The sequence below is a fragment of the Mytilus edulis genome, chromosome 8 (genome assembly GCF_963676685.1).
Source record: "Mytilus edulis chromosome 8, xbMytEdul2.2, whole genome shotgun sequence".
Lineage (NCBI taxonomy): Eukaryota > Metazoa > Mollusca > Bivalvia > Mytilida > Mytilidae > Mytilus > Mytilus edulis.
The window spans coordinates 12,378,680-12,399,388 of record NC_092351.1 but is presented as its reverse complement, the minus strand read 5'-3'; the positions used below and the strand labels follow the sequence as shown (position 1 = coordinate 12,399,388).

General features: G+C 32.0%; 1 protein-coding gene across 1 annotated transcript; it reads left to right on the top strand.

Moving 5' to 3' along the window:
* Positions 1-454: 454 nt before the first annotated feature.
* On the top strand, positions 455-4,683 carry LOC139483950 (U3 small nucleolar RNA-associated protein 18 homolog). Its single transcript, XM_071267673.1, is given in 6 exon segments — positions 455-638; positions 964-1,064; positions 1,756-1,846; positions 2,524-2,822; positions 3,415-3,557; positions 4,644-4,683. Coding segments are annotated over 6 exon segments (843 nt in total). The 3' UTR covers positions 4,669-4,683.
* Positions 4,684-20,709: the final 16,026 nt, after the last annotated feature.

Below are 20,709 nucleotides of genomic sequence, written 5' to 3'. Positions count from 1 at the left end.
AAAAACATATACATCAACAATAAATGCCGTGCAAAATTAGACGGCAAGGATATTTTGTAAAAATGCTTGTAAAGAATGAACCTCTCAATGCATTAAGATTAGAAGAGTAAAACTATGACTGACTGCAAGTTGTGCTCTCCACCTATTGTAGTTTATTCAAAATTCTGACCAAATTGCCATTTTTTTATCAAACCAATCTGTTCAACTGGTCAAAAATTTTAACAAGCTACTGTAGAAAAAACAGTCAAGTGGTGAAAGCAATAATATTATGAAAAATCAGTTTATCCATTGCTATACAAATTTGACAGTATTAAAATGTCACGCATAAGGTGCTGCTAATGTTGTAATTTTGAATTACATAATAAATGTCTAAAATAAGCACTCAATTCTTTTAGGGTATTGAAAAATAGTTCAAACATGAGTATCACTGAAATGTTTATGTGAATAACTCCTAATGATTTTACAGGTTGATGGTAAAAATAACCCAAAGATACAGAGTATATTTTTAGAGAATTATTCAATACACTCAGCTCATTTTAGTGCCAATGGAGAAGAGGTCATCATGGGGTCAAAACATAAAGGTTTTCATTATTATGACATGATGCTTGGGAAGATGATAAGTGTACCTCCTGTTAAATGTAAGTTATTGATCAGTAGAAATTAATCAGAAGTTTTCAATTCGTCAGAATCTATTTTTTCCAAAATGTTGTTACAGTAATTGCTCAAATTGAAACTGTTTTAAGAAAGAAATGTATAGTATCAAATTGTTTTTGGTTTGAGCATTCCTGATGAAGAAAAATCCAGATAATTACTTGGAACAACCAAAATTATAGAGTGATACTTTTATTTCATAGTTTTGTATCTGTAAAATATTTATTACATCTGATAGGTATTTCCTATGTGACATTCTATTAACAGATGATACATCATGGTTAACATCTGTACAATTTGTTTTTCATTTAGGTTTAGGAGAAGTAAATAAGAAGAGATTTGTTGTGTGACCCGATGGAAGATTTATAGCTTTCCTAGCATCATATGGAAATATCCACTTATTGTCAGCCAAGGTATACGCTTTATAAAACTTTTTAATCGATTTAAACCTAAATATTAAATTTCTGTGTTCCTGTACTTGTAATGAGTATCATCCTATACATAAAGAAACGTTTTATAGACCAAATAGATATAGGAAGATGTGATATGAGTGCCAATGAGACAACTCTCCATTCAAGTCACAATTTATAAAAGTAAACCATTATAGGTCAAGGTACGTTCTGCAACACTGAGCCTTGGCTGACACCAAACAGCAAGCTATAAAGGGCCCCAAAAAATAAAAAAAATAGTGAAAACCCATTCAAACGGGAAAACCAACTATAAACGAGAAACAATTATTAACCACACCAACACAAGACAACTACTGAAACGTTTTAATGGTACAAAACCTTGAAGTCTTCTCCCTTATCTGAAACAATAGTGTAACATCACAACAAAGACAAAGACAAGTTTTGCATATCATAACAAACAAGACAGAACAAGCAGAATGGATACCAGTAAAACTAAAAAGTCTAAATTCAAAATACAGTTTTTGATAACATTTTTATATGGAATAAGAAGATGTAGTTAGTTGTCAACTGTCAATCAAAGACCAGAGGATTAAAGAGAAAATAAATATCTGCACATTTATAGATAATTGTTTTAAAATAGAAAAAGCTAAACCATAAAAGAAACGTGATAAACGTTCTGTTTTCATGTTTTTAGTCAAAAGAATGGATCTATACACAGAAGATGAATGGTAGTGTAGGTGGGGTTTGTTTTTCACAAGATGGAAGTACAATGTATTCATATGGAGGTAATTTTTTGTCACATTCTCTTTTTACAAACTTTATGTTTCAAGTTTATGCACAGGCAGTCATACACACTAAACCTATACCATAAGATTTAGAAAGTCTATGCTTGAAGACCAAATTAATAGGATTAAATCTTGTGTCTGCTCATAAACATGTCTTTTCTTTTCCTCCACACATCTTACTCTTGATTATAAATGTGTCTTGGCGATATATAGTCTTCCAGATTTAGTTTTCTGTTTTAACATATTTTATATTATATTTGCTGAGAAAGAAGAACTATTTACTCACATTTATATCTGTTTATGCTCTTGAACTATGTATTTTATTTGGACTTTTGAATGTTTTAACTACAGTGCCACTGATAAGTCTTAGGTAGACGATAGGCATTTCTGACAGCTTTATTCTTTTTTCCTCCTAATGTTGACTATCTGTTTGAAATTTTGAAGAAAAAAAACTGGTATCTGCTATGATGTCAGGATTATGAAAATTAAAGAATGGAGAACTAAAGCATGGGTAAGTGAATTAAGATCAGTGTTCAAATAATCTTAGTGTTGAATATTATATTAATGATTTGAAAGAATTTTCAATGGAAGAATTATGTATGTATTGATAACAACTTGCGCATGGGAAAAGATGGTAAATGATATGTATCTATATATATTTAATGGTTCTATTTCAGATGATGGTGATGTATATATTTGGGATATGAAGACACGTGATTGTATTCACCGATTTATAGACGATGGATGTACAAAAGGAATGTCTATTGCTGTTTCTCATGATCATAATTTTTTAGCTTGTGGATCATATAGTGGTGTGGTGAACATTTACGAACCATAAGTGTGTCTTAAATCTAGATCATCGAAACCATTGAAAGCATTATTAAATTTAACAACACCTTGTACGAACTTAGAATTTAATTCAACATCAGAAATATTAGCTATGTGTTCAGATTCTGCAGAAAGAGCAGTAAAATTAGTAAGTATAATGAGTGCAGTGTAGATGGAATATAACATTGAGATTAGAATAAGATAGAATATCATCATAACGTCCTTAAATTTTATTAATATCATTGGAATTCATTGGATTGTGCCCTTCAAAATAAGATGTCAACAATGAGGCTATATGTTAGTTTTACAATTGATTTTATAATACCAATAGGATCATTATGAGTTGGATTTACCCTATATGGCTTTATATTTTGGTCAGGTTCTATTGGACATTAGTTTTATTATACAAAATCAATATACAAATAAGAAGATGTGGTTTGATTGCAATTGAAATAACACTACACAAGTGACCAAATGACAAATACATAAGTAAGGAAAGGTCACTGTACAGCCTTTAACAATAAGCAAAACCAATGATAATACTGCAAGCATGCTATAAAAGGCCTCGAAATGACAAATAATTGTAAGTCATATGAAATTGCAGTGCTTCCTTTTTCTGAAATGTAAATGACGAATAATTGTAAGTCATATGAAATTGCAGTGCTCCCTTTTTCTGAAATATATTGTTTTTATCAACACAAATGAATGGTTGTACACATAGATTATAAACTATATTACAGGTACATGTGCCTTCACAGACAGTGTTCTCAAACTTTCCTGATAGACTAGACGCTAAATTACGAATCCCTTTGTGTATGGACTTCTCCAGAAATAGTGGTTATTTTACAGTGGGCACAAACAAGGGATTAGCTCTACTTTACAGGTACAGTTTTTATAGTTCAAAGATCAGTTTATATCTTTCTGTAAAAATGTAGTGATTTCATAGATTCAACATTTATGGGTATTAATTCAGGGAAATATTTCTGTCAGTTTGGTATTTATGTTAGATTATCTTTTATTTCATTGGATACTCAAATTACATCTTTATCCTGGTATCTATCATTAGTTTACTACTATATATATGCCTATAATTATGATATTTATGCAGTTTAAAATTGTAATGAGAATTTTTATAAAGAAATTAAGAGCAGTGTATTTATATTTGAGCTTTAACGAATTTCAAATTTTGAAAGATTTTTTTTTTAAAAAACAAGCCTGAAAATAGCTGAGTAGAGAAAAGATCCACCTTTAATCTAATTTCATACCATGTTTTGCTAGGTAAAACCCAAATTTTACGTAGGCCAAGACTGGAATACAATACAGTTATCTATTAGTTGGAAAAAGATTGTAACCAATCAAATACTTACTTAGGAGCTACACTTGTTCAAGAGTAATCTGAATCAAAATCAATTTATTTCATGAAAAGTTTGTTCAAATACATATATGCACCTATAAATGAGTATACAATCTGTATAAATGGTCTCCTTTGTTGGAGTTATTAGAACCTCAAATGAAAGTTTTAGGAGGTATATATTAATTCCTCTACCTGCCAGTGTTTACAAGAATTGTCTGGTTCAAAGGTTATGTATATTGCGTTAGTATTGATATCAGTTGGATATTAAGAAACATTTGGAGCAGGATCTGATTTTGATCGGGTTCGTGTTGCTTAGTCTTTAGTTTTCTATGTTGTGTCTTCTTTACTATTCTTTGTCTGTTTGACTGTTTTATTTTTAGCCATGGCTTCGTCAGTTTATTTTCTATCTATGAGTTTGACTGTCCCTCTGGAGTCTTTCGTCCCTCCTTTAATTGATTACTTGATAGTGACTTTCAAGTTATTCGTATACTGTGTATTTTCTTTGCTACAGGAAATTATACCTGATTCTGAAGAAGGTAAAGTTTTGATTTTAATCCCATTGCCATCATTTTGTTGAAGCTGCATCTCTTATACAGAATCTATCTTTTATTGTAGAGTGAAACACTACAGCAACTACTAGTAATATCTATATAGCCACAATTGACATGCAGGTCATCTAAAAGAAGATAAAGATTGGTGAACAATCAAATAAAACCAGATTCAACACATACTATACTGTGTAAGCCTGTTTAAGGCTTTCCATGTTATTTGATACTATAGAGAACAGACATCCAGCTTTATCATCATAAACAAGTGGAGTTTAGAAATTTTATATTTATAGAGATTCATGATTTTTTTTAGCAATTTACTTGAAACTATTAGTAATGTTTAATTTATGGTACATGTATTATCAGTGACTTTTATAATATAACTTATCATTGATGTAGTACTAGTGTTAAAAAGAGTATGACTATTTATTTCTTAGTGATGCAAATTATTTTAGTTGTTTGATACTTTCGATCACTTGAACACTAAAAAGTATAAGTTTTAAACAGTTTATATTGTATAATTGTACTTTTATTGACATTTAAAGTTTTAACATCAATTGAAGTCATAAAAAGTACTGTACAAGTTGTCTGTTTATCTGTCACAAATATTTTACAAATCTAAATTAAATGATGTAAAAATATTGTGATGTGGTATTTTAACAACTATATGAATAACTTGTATCAAAATAAATAATTCCAACACATTGTATCTTTTGAATACTAACAGGATTCCAATGATACTTTATATCATCATTGAAACATTGGCCTAGTATGAAATGATTACAATAAAATGTCCACTTTGAAGTTCCAGGTTTCACTGATGATTTACACTGACGACTTGTTATTAGTCGGCAGTACTTGACATTTAATGCAATGAGGATCAGTTTTGTTTTTACTGCAACTAGAGTCATAAAGACAAGACATATAGCATTACTAAATTCTGTCAAAGCCAATGCATTGTAGATAGTAAAGTTTGTTTTAAACATCAATACCTTTGCCAAACTTGAGCTTCATCATTATCAAGATACACCGCAAGGTCAAATTGGTCAAGTTTTTTTTTATTTTTCATATTGCCCTTAAAAAAAGACTTAAGATTTTTGTGTTTAATATTTTGATTCTGTCTGGTATTAAAGTTTATTAGATATTTATAACTGACAAACTGAATGGAAATTTGCAACATAATTTTGGCTTTATGATTAAGAGATAGCTTCTGAAGCCAATTTTGAAAATATCCGTTTACAAATTGATAGAGAAAAATGTTTTATTTGTTTGACCAAAAGGTCAAATTAACAAATGTTATTCCTATTCCCTTACCACTTCAAAAAACATTTAGAGTGACATTCAAAAGATACCTTTTATTATAAATTCTTATTGTCGCGCCTGCGACTTGTCGCAGAAAGCTCCACATAGGTATAGTGATCTGGCGACGGTGTCATTAGCTTACTTCTTAAAAGCTTTATATTTGAAAAGGTGGAAGACCTGGATGCTTCATACTTTGTATATAGATGCCTCATGTAACGAAGTTTCTGTCAGTCACATGTCCAATGTCCTTGACCTCATTTTCATGGTTCAGTGACTTCTTGAAAAAAGTTAATATTTTTGTAATGTTAAATTCTGTTTTATTATAAGAAATAGGATAACTATATTTGATATGTGATACCTTGCAAGGTCCTCATGCCATTCAAACAGCTTTCACTTGACCTCGACCTCATTTCATGGATCAGTGAACAAGGTTAAGTTTTGGTGGTCAAGTCCATATCTCGGATACTTTAAGCAATATGTCTAGTATATTCGGTGTATGGAAGGACTGTTAGGTGTACATGTCAAACTGGCAGGTGTCATCTGACCTTTACCTCATTTACATGGTTCAGTGGTCAAAGTTGAGTTTGTCAGTTTTTGTCTTTTTTTTCTAACACTATATGCAATAGGTCAACTAAATTTGGTGTATGGTATATTTAATGATCTATATGTCAGTCGTGCAGGTTTTATGCGACCTTGACCTCTTTCTCACGGTTCATTGATCAATGTTAAGTTTTGGTGTTATTGTCTGTTTTTCTTATACTGTATGCAATAGGTCTACTATATTTGGTATATGGAATGATTGTAAGGTGTACATGTCTAGCTGGCAGGTGTCATCTGACCTTTACCTCATTTACATGGTTCAGTGGTCAAAGTTAAGTTTGTCAGTTTTTTTGTTTTTTTTCTAATACTATATGCAATAGGTCAACTAAATTTGGTGTATGGAAATATTTTATGATCTATATGTCAGTGGTGTATGTTTTATTTGACCTTGACCTGTTTTTCACGGTTCATTGCTCAGTGTTAACTTTTTGATTTTTTGTCTTTAACCAATAGGTCAACTTTATTTGTTGTATAGAAGAATTGTTAGCTGTACATGTCTGCCTGGCATGGTTCATCTCCCATTACCTCATTTTCATTGTTCATTGGGAAGTGTTTAGTTTTCCTGGTTAATGTTAAGTTTATAAGACAGTGTAATAAAGCTTTATATTTAGAACTATCAACATAATACCAATGATAAGTGAAGAAAGCGAGTCATTTCAGCGTGTGCACTCTTGTTTTTATATTTAGTTCATTTCTGTACATTTTTCTATAATAGTTTGAATGTCCCTCTGGTATCTTTTGCCCCTCTTTTGTTAATGGCTTTGAAATATATGTCAGTAACCTCAAGTACTCTCAGATCTGTACTAGGTTTCTTTTTATTTCTGGGATGTAAAAGTACCTGTCGATGTACACTGTGTTTTTGTTTGATGTATTTCTATTTGTATCCATCTGATGTAGTTTTGTGGCTGTGGTTGGTTCATACTTGTTTTTATACGCCCGTCAAAATTTTGACGGGACGTGTTAAGGTATACAAATGTCTGGTGTCCGTCCGTCTGTCCGTCCGTCCGTCCGTCCGTCTGTCTGTCCAGCGTAAACATGTCGCACCGTAACTTGAGAACTACTTATCCAAATTTCATGAAACTTTACATAGTTGTTTCTTATGATGGTCAAATGATCTGTATACTTTTTGGTAAAAATAAGATTAAAACTTTTTGAGTTACTGCACTTTGTAACTAAAACAGGGGGTGTTTTTTTCACATGTCGCACCGTATCTCAAAAAACGATTCTTGATTATGGCTTAAAACTTTAAACACTTCTTAGTTATATTAATCTTAATATCTGTATACTTTTTGGTGATGATTCAAAATTTTATTTTTGAGTTATTGAGTATTTTGTAAAAAAGGGGGAGGGTTTTTTTACATGTCGCACCATATCTCAAAAACGATTTATGATTATTGCTTAAAACTTTACACATGTCTTTGTTATATTAATCTGAAGATCTGTATACTTTTTGGTGATGATTCAAAATTTCATTTTTGAGTTATTGAGTATTTTGTAAAAAAGGGGGAGTTTTTTTTTACATGTTGTGCCGTATCTCAAAAACAATTTATGATCATTGCTTAAAACTTTACACACTTCTTTGTTATATTAATCTAAAGATCTGTATACTTTTTGGTGATGATTCAAAACTTCATTTTGGAGTTATTGAGTTTTTTTGTTAAACAGGGGAGGTTTTTTTTTACATGTCGCGCCATATCTCAAAAATAATTTATGATTATTGCTTAAAACTTTACACATTTCTTTGTTATATTAATCTAAAGATCTGTATACTTTTTGGTTTTCAAAATTTTATTTTAGTGATATTTAGTTTTTTGTAAAAAAAAAAACCAGGGTTGGGGGTTTCACATGTCCCGCCGTGTCTCAAAAACAATATATGGTTATTGCTTAAATCTTCCTCAGAAACTATGTATGATTATTGCATAAAACTTCCACACAAGACGTCGGGCGTATCATGCGCTCATGGCGCAGCTGTTTATTGTAAATGGTTTTGTTATAAATTAGGCAATTAGTTTTCTCAATGGGATTGTTCTATTTTTCCATTTAAGGGCCTTTCATTGCCGACCATACTGTATAGATTTTTTCATACCGTCCATACAGTTGCCTATAATTGCTTACATCTACCTCATATGAACTTTTGTAAAATAGAGCTTACTTTATAAAAATTAACCTTGATGACACCAAATATCACATACACATATACCATGTATACTAAGCAGATCAATTTGATTAAGTACAACAAATAAGTTTTATTATGAAGACATATTTGTAAATCTTCTTATACAGAACAGTTACATTTTTTTTTAAAACAGTTTGTGGAATATAGCAGCTGAAACCAGTATTAAACAATTCTACATTTTCTAATGTACAAAATTGCCTAACTCATAGTACACCATGACATTACTAGGAAACCTTTTTAATTTCATCATATTATTAACAACATCCCAAACGTATCCTCTCTTAAATTTGGTATAGTAAGATCAAATATTTCTCCTGAAGGCAAAAACAGCTTTATTGGTGTAAATAGTTATCAAAGGTATCAGGATTATAATTTAGTACGCCAGACGCGCGTTTCGTCTACATAAGACTCGTCAGTGACGCTCATATCAAAATATTTATAAAGCCAAACAAGTACAAAGTTAAAAGAGCATTGAGGATCCAAAATTCTGAAAAGTTGTGCCAAATACGGCTACGGGTATCTATGCCTGGGATAAGAAAATCCTTAGTTTATCGAAAAATTCCAAAGTTATGTAAACAGGAAATTTATAAAAATGACCACATTATTGATATTCATGTCAACACCAGAGTGTTGACTACTGAGCTTGTAATTCCCTCGGGGACGAAACGTCCACCAACAGCGGCATCGACCCAGTGGTGTAAATAGTTGTCAAAGGTACCAGGATTATAATTTAGTACGCCAGACGCGCGTTTCGTCTACATAAGACCACACGCTTGGGTATATGATACAGATTTTTTTTTTTTTTTTTTTTTTTGCTGATTAAAATATTCAATTTTCTATATTCATAATACATATCTACCTAGTTTCGAGTGATTTAAACGACCCAGAGAAAATACCCAATCTAAGAAACATTCCTATATATTAAGATGTCAATCTTAATTACAAAGCTTGAATAAAAATTATACAAACAAAGCAATGAAGCCAACCAAAGTTTTACCATACATGCAGTAGGAAACTAGCTGTAAGGCAAAACATATTAATCAAATTAATACTCAGCGAATATGAATTAAAATCAAAATGTTCGGTGTTTAAAACTTAATTGTTGTAAATTTAACTTATGACAAAAACAATTGCTCCAAGAATAATATCCAACATAAAATCTCTCCCTTTCATCTATTAGCTACGACTTTGCCCGGAAAGATTGAAAACAAGTTTCGATTTTCAATGCCGAAAACAACGTTGTCTTTGTTTTAATTTCCAAAGTTAGCTATTTAGATTTATAATATTTTATCCTGTTGGAGAAATATAGATTCTTACACTGCAACAAGTGTATTACGATATTTCTCCACTCGAGACAGTTAAATTTTATTATTTAAAGCGCGAGGCTTGCCGAGCCCTTTAAATAATAAAATTTAGCTGTCGAGAGTGGAGAAATATCGTAATACACGAGTTATAGTGTCGGAATCTGTTTCTCTAATGCTTTTTATCGTTCTTTTTCAAAGATTTTCAGAAAATTGTGCTCTTTATATGCGACGTCATCAGGCAAGGTCCCCTTTTTTCATGACGTCACAATAGGAAAATTGAGAAGAAAACAAAACATTTTGACGTCATAATCAAATTTTAACTAATCATTTGCCGAGAACAGATTTTTCACTAGTGAGGAGAAATATTTTTCTCACACCGGTCAGTAAATGTGAAAATAGCACAAAAATTAGAGAAATCTTACTTAGTTTGTAGTTTTCTACAGAAAAAATATTTCTAAATTAATTTTTGAATTAAAAGCTTTTTGTATTTTATATTTACTGTCTCGTTTATTCATCAAAACAAGTTAGGTAGTAATAACAGGGATTGTATTTTATGATAGATGTATAACGTTTTAGAATCAAAAACTTTAATTCATATATTATACCTGTTATATTAAAATTTTAGGAAGAGTTGTTATAGAAAAATTATGAATTGCCAAAGACAAAATTTTAATATAACAGACCAAAACTTAAGTGAAAATTATTCAATTTTTACAATTTGAGTTAAAGTATTTTGAAGTTTAAATTTTATTTTATTTTCTAAAATTTCTCCTTACATAAGTTACATTATTTTTGGAATGTTAATTTTTGATAAAGAAGAATGACATACAACTTAATATTTAGATTACGTAATTAAGACGGATAACAAAGAGACATGTAAATGCTAAATTATTTACTTTGGATTATGTACCTTACATGTAAATTAAGGCTTTTGTTAAACAACCTTTTCCTATTACTCATGTGTGAAATTGTTTATAACACCTGTCACCCATGACTGGATTATTGACCAACCAGTGAAATTAAGGTTGTGGTCAAGGGAGCTTTACAAGGTAATTTCTGATTGGTGAAAACTGGAGAAAGTTAAGAAATCAGTGATCATGTGACCACGCCCGCATGGAAACAATCTATGTTTTCAACGGTCACTTTGATTACTGATTTCAAATAATAAACATCAATATTTACTAGAACTTTCTCTTGTTTTACACCAGGTGCTAAAAGTCATCAGACGCAGCACAGAAAGTCGGTACAACATACCTATAAATTTCCTTATTTCTTAAAAGAGGGACGAAAGATAAATATTCAGAAATAATGAATTCACAAACAAGATGGAATAATATCTAAACGTTCATCTTAGTTAGGAAAATATAATGGTATAAAGATGTCCGTCCATGCTTTTGTATGTCCGTCTGTCAACAGTAGCAAATGAATTCGTTACGGCAAACTTCTGAAATTGACACACAAAAAAAAACTTAAAAAAAAAAAACACTCAACAATTGATTGCGCGTTTCTTCTGAACTCTCTAATTGAATTTTACAACACTCAAAAAAGAAACTATTTTGCGCATTTGTAGACTTTGAAAAGGCCTTCGATACGGTTAATCGTAATTTCATATGGTTTAAAATGTTGAACAAAAATATAATGGGGAAAATGTTTAATATTATTTTTAGCATGTACCAGAATATTAAATTCAGCTTGAGCTATAATGGTCAAATTTGTGAACCTTTCGCTTGTGAAATCGGTGTCAAACAAGGAGAAAATATGTCACCGTTTTTATTTTCTTCATACTTGAATGACCTAGAAGACTATCTCATCTCAGAAAATGTTTTAGGTATGAACACAATAAGTAAAGATATAGAAGAAAAACTTGGAACTTTAATGAAATTATTCATAAATCTCTACGCAGATGACTGTAATTATGGCAGAATCACCTGACCAACTGCAACATGCACTTAACAAATTTAAAAAGTATTGCGAAACCTGGAAGATGCGAATAAATGTTGCTAAAACTAAGATCTTAATTTTTTCAAAAGGAAGAACTACAAACCCTCCACTTTTCCGATTCAACAATCATCATATTGAAACTGTAAAACACTTTAACTACTTAGGAATTATTTTCAGCAAAACAGGCAGCTTTAAACAATGCAAACAACATCTAAAGGACAAAGCAACAAGTACAATGTACGAAGTTTTAAGGAAAATTTATCAATTAAATGCCATGTAGATTTGTTTGACTTACTGGTAAAACCTATTCTGCTATATGGATGCGAAATATGGGGTTACGAAAACATAGATATACTAGAAAGAGTTCAAACTAAATTTTTTAAGCTACTTTTACATCTTAAGCCATCTACTCAAAAACGACTTCATTTATGGAGAACTGGGTCGGCATCCCCTAGAAATAGATATAAAAACTAGAATTGTATCTTATTGGACAAAATTAATTACCGGTAAAGAAAGTAAGCTCGCTGCTGTAATGTTTAGATACCTTTTCAAGCAAGCACAAGAAACAACATTTCGATCGCGATCGTTTGACACGATGAAAAGTATTCTAGACAATTGTGAATTCTCTTACTTATGGTCATTCCAAACAAATCACCTAACATTAAATCGATAATTAAACAAAGACTTGATACACAGTCATGGTCAGGAAAGGTAAACGATTCGCCTAAAGCCCTGAATTATCGCCTTTACAAGACATCACACAATTTTTAACGTACTTAATGATAAAGATGTAATAACAATGTCGCGGTTTAGGACAATGAACCATAAACTGCCGATTGAAAATGGTAGATGGCAAACATTCCCCCGAGACCAGAGAAAGTGTACGTTGTGCAGAGTTTCTATAGGTGACGAATACCACTATGTAATGGAATGCAGCAGTCTCTTGACAGATAGAACACTACTTATTGACAAGAAGTACCTAACGAACTGTAATGTTTTAAAATTTAATGCTATTATGAACCAAAAACAGAAATCTGAACTTCGAAAATTGTGCCAATTAATTTATTAGAATTATAAATGACAAACTGGATTCTCTCTGATGTTAACCTGTCGGCTATACTGATCATACCGTTGTAAAAAAAACCCTCATATTTAATGCTTCCTCGGCAAATGTACATCATTGTATATATGCAATGTAATGTAAACTAATGTGTTTTTCTGTATACCTTTGTCCAACTTAGGTGATACCAGAATAGCATGATATATAAAGAATCCAGAAAATAACACTAGCCAACTCTCCAAACATCTTTGGATTTTGTCACTAATGAAATCTATGTTACTCTAGTATCCCTCAGTTTGAAATGATTAAGTTGATTCATTTTTGTTTGCCTAAGGTCTATGTTGCAAATGATGTCATGCATGTTCAGAACGTGGTATGGGGTATATACTAGAGGGTATATATTTTTTGTAATACATATAATGAAAGCTTTCGAGACGCGACGGCCATACTTCCATGACGGCCCTAGGATTTGTCGGCCATACCGTCATATCGTCCATGGGACATATCGGCCACACATTGTGAGACGTATCGTCCACACTTTTAAATTTTTTTTTATTGAGTTTATTACATAAAATATAATACAAAAAATAAGTATTTGTTCATAATAATAACATAAATATGATTGTGTAGTACTTTTTTTCTATACAGAAGATTTTATTTATTCTTGTAAGAGTTATCTTTGCTTGATCATCATCGCTCGTGTTTACAACTTGTTGCGGCCATCTATAATACTAAAATTACGAGGTCCAATTTGTCAGTCGTCATCGGGTAAAAACGACAAATCAAAGAATTTAACTCTATATATATATAGCAAATATAAGATTAAAAATTATACCACTCCAGACCCTTTTGTTTTCCACATAATTAATATTGCCAATAATTAACAAGTTCCGGGTCGAATCCGATACCGATACCAATAATATATTCACCTGTTACCTATTACCTTATCTGTACATTCCGCATTTGACAAGCGCACCACCAAACGGTGTATTTAGGATTTTGCTATATACACAGGTCATAATCAAAGGGTACGTTTCGCATTTGACAGGCGCACCACCAAACGGTGTATTTAGGATTTTGCTATATACACGGGTCATAATCAAAGGGTACGTTCCGCATTTGAAAGGCGCACCACCAAACGGTGTATTTAGGATTTTGCTATATACACGGGTCATAATCACAGGGTACGTTCCGCAGTTATTTAAGTATATATTATATAGGTGAAATTAGGAGTTACATGTAATTACTAAAATTTAGGAATTACAGGTAATTCCCGATGCACTTAGTTAATACAAGTAATTCCTTAAACGGCTATGTGATATCTTTGTCATGTGCAAGTATTTCTTCTTGTCCTGCTTTTTCTTTTCTACTCGGAAAAAACTCATGGCATTAAAAACTTTTGGCCGGCATCGATCATTTAGTTTATTAGACATTTGGAATTAATGTCAACAAAAAACTGACGTAGTTGTCATGGATTTTTCAAAAGCGTTTGATAAGGTGGACCACCAAAGACTTATCCTAAAACTGAAACGCATGGGAATAAATAACAAAACAACAAATTGGATAGAGGCATGGTTATCACATAGATCCCAAAAAGTGGTGGTTGACAGTCGCACATCAAATAGTTGTCCTGTATTGTCAGGCGTCCCCCAAGGCTCTGTTCTCGGGCCATGTCTGTTCTTAATTTACATCAATGACATGCCAGACAACCTCATAAGTAATGTTCGCCTCTTTGCAGATGACACTATTGTGTATCTAACAATTTCATCATTAGATGACTGTCACACCCTTCAATCAGACCTACATAAACTGGAACAATGGGAGCAAGAATGGCTTATGTCCTTTAACCCAGACAAATGTGAAATCATCCACATAACAAGAAATTATAAACCAATCATCTATAAATACACATTACATAATCATATTCTAAAATCAACAAACAAAGCAAAATATCTTGGCGTTTCCATCACAAAAGACCTGACATGGAACTCTCATATAAATGACATCACAAACAAAGCAAACGAATCACTGAGATTTATTAAAAGAAATGTAAAAACAAACAGCATAAAAACAAAGGAACTGGCTTACAAAACATACGCAAGACCAAAAATAGAATACTGTAGTGTCGTCCGGGACCCATGGCAGAAACAACAAATACATAAAATTGAAATGGTACAGAGAAGAGCTGCCAGGTATACACTCAACCAATACAGCTATCAAAGCAGTGTAAGAATAAGAGCATGCGCCAAACAGAATGACAGGTTAAACGAGTCCTCCAAAAAAATGGGATAATTAATATAATACTATTGATGGGTGGTGAAAAATTATATTACTTAGATAAGTGTTGATATCCTAAGGCGAATATTAAAGTGAAGTTAGATTTCAAGTGACATTTCGCTACACATTTAAAAAATTTCGGCCACTGGTCACTATGGATGTAAACAAAATGGATGCCGCCATGAGTAAAAACAATAACAATGATCAAGAAGTTCTATTTACATGTTCACAACCAAACCCAGATACAACTCCTTCAATATATAACACTGGTAAACGTGGTAAACGTGGTAACCCTGAAAGTCCCGAAAACCTACCTGGTACTCAAAAACAACAAACTAGACAAATCCGTAGACGCAACTCTATCGGTGATATTAGTGAGACATTGAAAAAAAAACCTGCAAGTCTGAACAAAAGTGTTGCTAACAAAGTTCTTGAAGCACTGTCCAGCCCCGAGGTTCTAGACACCATAATACCAGTTCTGACGCAAAAGCTAAGTGAAGCTCTGAGTCCAATTATTGAAGCAGAAGTCAAAAATTGTATCGAGGAACAAATAAAACCCATGTCTGAAAAAATAATCAGTCAAGAAAAAGAAATTGCAAATAACTATCAAAATATTTGTAAACTGTTCATACAAGTACACCGCCTAGAACAGTGTTGCAAAGATCGTATTGAACAAATCAAGGAACAGGACAAGGAGCTCGATGCACAATGTAATGCAATAAAAGATCTCGAGACTCGACTTGAAAATCAGGAGCAATACTCCAGACGAACCAGCGTCAGATTCCATAATGTTCCAGTCCCTATTGATGAACAAGGTAAAATCAAACACCCAGTTAACACTGACCATTTGATACTTGATATCTGCCAAAACAAAATGAATCTTGACATCAACATCAATGATATTGGCAGGACCCATGTAATAGGGAAGGCACGAAATGGCAAATCGCAAATAATCGCTAGATTTGTTTCGTACAGAAAAAAGCATCTGGTCTATTCGAATAAAAAACTACTAAAATATAATGAAAATGGTACATTCATCACGGAAAATTTGACAAAATTTCGAACCACATTGGTACAAACATTAGCCCAGATGAAATATAATGGTAATATAATTGCCTACTGGACTGCTCATGGAAAAATATTTGCTAAAAGAACAGAAAATAGCCAGAAAAAAATAATAACTGAATGGGAGGACATTCATGCTCTCCGCCGTCCAATGAGAGACCAAGATGATCAAACTGAGACACAAGCTAGTGAACCTATACCTGGTGAAAGACCATAAGTTCATATTTACTTTCTCTGACAATATCGAGTCTATGTGTAGATTTGCTACAACTTTTTTTGTCCCCAAAAACTTCTATAAAGCATAAAGTTTTTGAGTTTCCATGTTAAATAAAAAAAAAATCGCTTTTAAATAAATCACCAGTCCTACTAAAACTTGAAAAAAAAGGATATGTAAATTTTGATACTCATGCATGTTAATTTGACAACAAAATTGTATATGTAACTTATTAACAACAGTTATATAGTCCAAATATGATCTCTTTTGTGGGTTGTGTTTGTTGATAGGTTATTGTCTCAATAATATGTATATCATGACGTGTTCCTTTGAATGCGAATATACACCTAAGTCATTTCCTAAACATGTTATATTATATTTCATGTAATTTTATACCGGTACTGTGAAAAAAAAGTAATTTCAGACTAAAATTGCATGCTTGGTAGTAGCATCCATGTACACATATTATTAATGCTATCACACCAAAAATGTCCCGTTTTACTTACTTTTATTCCAATTGTTCTTTTTATTCAAGTCTAAATTGATAATGTAGTTTTCGTTTCAATTCCATCATCATCAAACAAGGACAATTGATTAATGTTGTTAATATAAACTACAATGTAGGATTTTTTTTTGGGGGGGGGGGGGGGGGGCAGTTCACATGTACCTTACGTTTATATATCATTCAATATTTCAGAGTAAAATCATGTTTCAGGTATAAGTATCGTTTGTATTTCTCTCTTCACCGTATTTCGCTTTAATAACATAATGTTAAAATTATTTATATATCCAAAATCTACCACAACTTCAAAGTAAGAATGTTGTAAACATATCTTCATCATCCCTATTTATGTAATTTGTATATAAATCCCATAGCCAACAAAAATGACTTTCCACATCTATTTGTTTTTTTCTCTTTCAATTTTGTTTATACTTTGTGTTATTTTGTATATATTTTTTCATTTTGTTTCTATGATGATGATGATGCTGCTGTATGTGTATTTTACATGTGTGCTTGGATCGTGTGGTTGCCCTCTGCTGTAACTTATTTGCTATACTGAACCCAAATGGGTAACAGTATAGAAGACTACAGGGCAGCTATAGGTTCATTTCATATGACAAGAAAAAAGACTTCTAAATTTTTCGACTGTCGGTCAAGTTCATATTACGAAATATTGATAACCAACTTACGGTGCACTTGTTTAATCTTCTCGCTTTTTCTTCTACAATCACTAAATCCAAACATCGACATAGTTTTTCTGTTTTTTGTACTTCACTTAATCCTAATTATTGGGAATATTGAAACAAATCCTGGTCCTTGTGAAATGAAGGAATCGAATACACCTTTAACGGTCAATGAAAAAACTATTTCTATATGCACTTTAAATATCCGTAGTATAAGGAATAAACTAAAGTTCCTAGACAATTTCAGCGATGAATTTGATATTTTAGCTCTCACAGAGACTCACTTAGATCCAAATATATGCGACAAAGACATCGAACTTAATTCATTTTCAAACAAAATCATCAGAAAAGATCGTAACAATTTTGGCGGCGGCCTCCTCATTTATGTTAAAGACGATATTGGTATTCTCCGTAGAAATGATCTTGAAAATCAATCAGATGAAACTCTCTGGGTTGAAATCCGTACGAAAGGTCAAACATTCTTACTCTGCAATACCTATCGACCTCCCGAATCGAACGACGGTCATTATTGGACACGCTTAAATCATGCAATAGGATTGGCTTATCAATTCAATGAAAATATTGTAATTACGGGTGATTTGAACTGTGATTTATTCAAGGCGCAAAACAACAAATTAATTGAAATCTTAAATATATTTAATTTACGAAATGTTATTGATAAACCAACTCGAGTGACAAATCACAGTAGCACACTACTTGACCCAATTATTTTAAGTGACACTTTGTCGTACTTTATCTCAGATGTTTTACCAACGCCTTCTAATATAAGTGACCACGATGCGCCAATAATTTTTCTCGAGTGTCCGACAACTATTACACGTTCGTATAAAAGAGAAATTTGGATTTATGAAAAAGTTGACAAAGTTAAATTCTCTGAAAAAATGGACGACGTAGACTGGAATGCACTGCTTCCTGATAATAAAGACGTGGACGAACTATCTGGAATATTTACTGAAACATTCTTAAATATCGCGAGGGAGTGCATTCCCACTAAATTAGTTACTATACGTAGTTCTGATAAACCATGGTTTAATGGTGAATTAAAAAAAGAAATTCGAAAACGAGACCGTTTTAGAAAATATGCCCTGAAATTTAAAAGAGAATCGGATATTGCGAAGTATAAGAAACAGAGAAACAGAGTTAACAATTTAAAAAAACTTGCTAAGGAAAGATTTGAAACTAATTTAGATAACCTTATATATTGAGTAATGCTCCAAATTCAAAAAACTATTGGAAAATAATGAAAATGCTGATAAAGTCGAATAAGAGTTCAAATAATATTCCTCCTCTACGAAACATAATGAAAGATGAGGAGTTTAGTGACATAGTTTATGAGGATAGCGAGAAGTGCGACTTATTGAACAAATACTTTGGTTTGATATCTAAACTCGAGGAAGAAAATGTTCCTATTCCAGAGTTTAAAGAAAAAACTAATACTTATATTCAAGATATATACATAAATCAAAATGAAATAATTGATATTATCAAAACTATTGATCTGAATAAGGCATCAGGACCAGATTTGATTAGTCACAGAATGCTGAAAATTTGCCCTAATAAAGTGGCGGTTCCTTTACAAATAATATTAAATAAATCCCTCCAACAATGTAAGTATCCTTCTAGCTGGAAGATTGCAAATGTTATTGCTATTTTTAAAAAAGGTGATTCGTCATTACCTTCAAACTATAGACCAATTTCGTTAATAAGCTGTGTAGGTAAAATCATGGAACGAATTGTCTTTAAACATGTATATAATCATTTACATATGAATAAACTAATTTATGAATATCAGTCTGGATTTTTGCCAAAAAATTCAACTGTACATCAGCTATTAGAAATGTATAATTGTATTCTTAACTCACTAGAAAAGAAGGAAATAAATTGTTTTGTCTTTTGTGATTTTTCGAGAGCTTTTGACAAGGTTTGGCATAGAGGACTCTTGCATAAAATGAAAGCTTACGGAATACATGGTAATCTACTTAATTGGTTTGAGAGTTATCTTTGTGATAGGCAACAAAAAATTGTGATTAATACATCATCATCCTCATTTTGCAGTCTTTCAGCTGGAGTACCTCAAGGCTCAGTACTTGGTCCCTTATTATTCATAATATATATAAATGACATTGCAGAGAAACTCACATCTCTAACTAGACTCTATGCGGATGACACTTCGTTTAATTACTCGGGGAACGACCAAGAGCAAATAAAAACTGTTATTGATCGTGACCTCGAAGAGCTAGACGAATGGTCACGGAGGTGGCTAATGTCTTTTAATCCAGACAAAACAGAAATAATGATTTTTTCAAATAAAGATGCACCCGTTTTAAAATTCTGCTTAAATGATAAAGAAATCCCTATAACAAAATGTCACAAACACCTTGGGGTAACGTTTTGCTCTGATGCTCGGTGGAACAGTCATATAGACAATCTGATTATCAGTGTTACGAAACATTTAAATATCCTGAGAAAACTCAAGTATCAGCTTTGTAGGAAAAACTTAGAAAAACTCTATTTAGTATTTATAAGACCAATCTTTGAATATGCAACTGAAGTTTGGGATAATTGCGGGATAGGATATGTTAATAAACTTGAAAGTTTGCAGCTAGAAGCTGCTAGAATAGTTACTGGTTTGCCTATATTTACAAAATCTGAAATTCTGTATGAGAAAATTAGGTGGGAAACTTTAGCTGACAGGAGGAAAAGACGAAAATTACAAATGTTTTATAACATTCAACATAACCAAGCTCCGGATTATCTATGCAAACTTGTTCCACCTAGTGTACAGAGCACAACTACATATCCCTTGAGAAATGGCAATGACATCATTGTTCCTTTTTGTAGATTATCTCTTACTAAAGAATCTTTTATACCATCAACTATTAACCTATGGAATCATACCGATTTGTCCCTTCGAAAATCAGACTCTATAGCAAAGTTTAAAATCCATTTAAAAAGGTTAAATACCACAAATAAAGATGTACCAAAGCA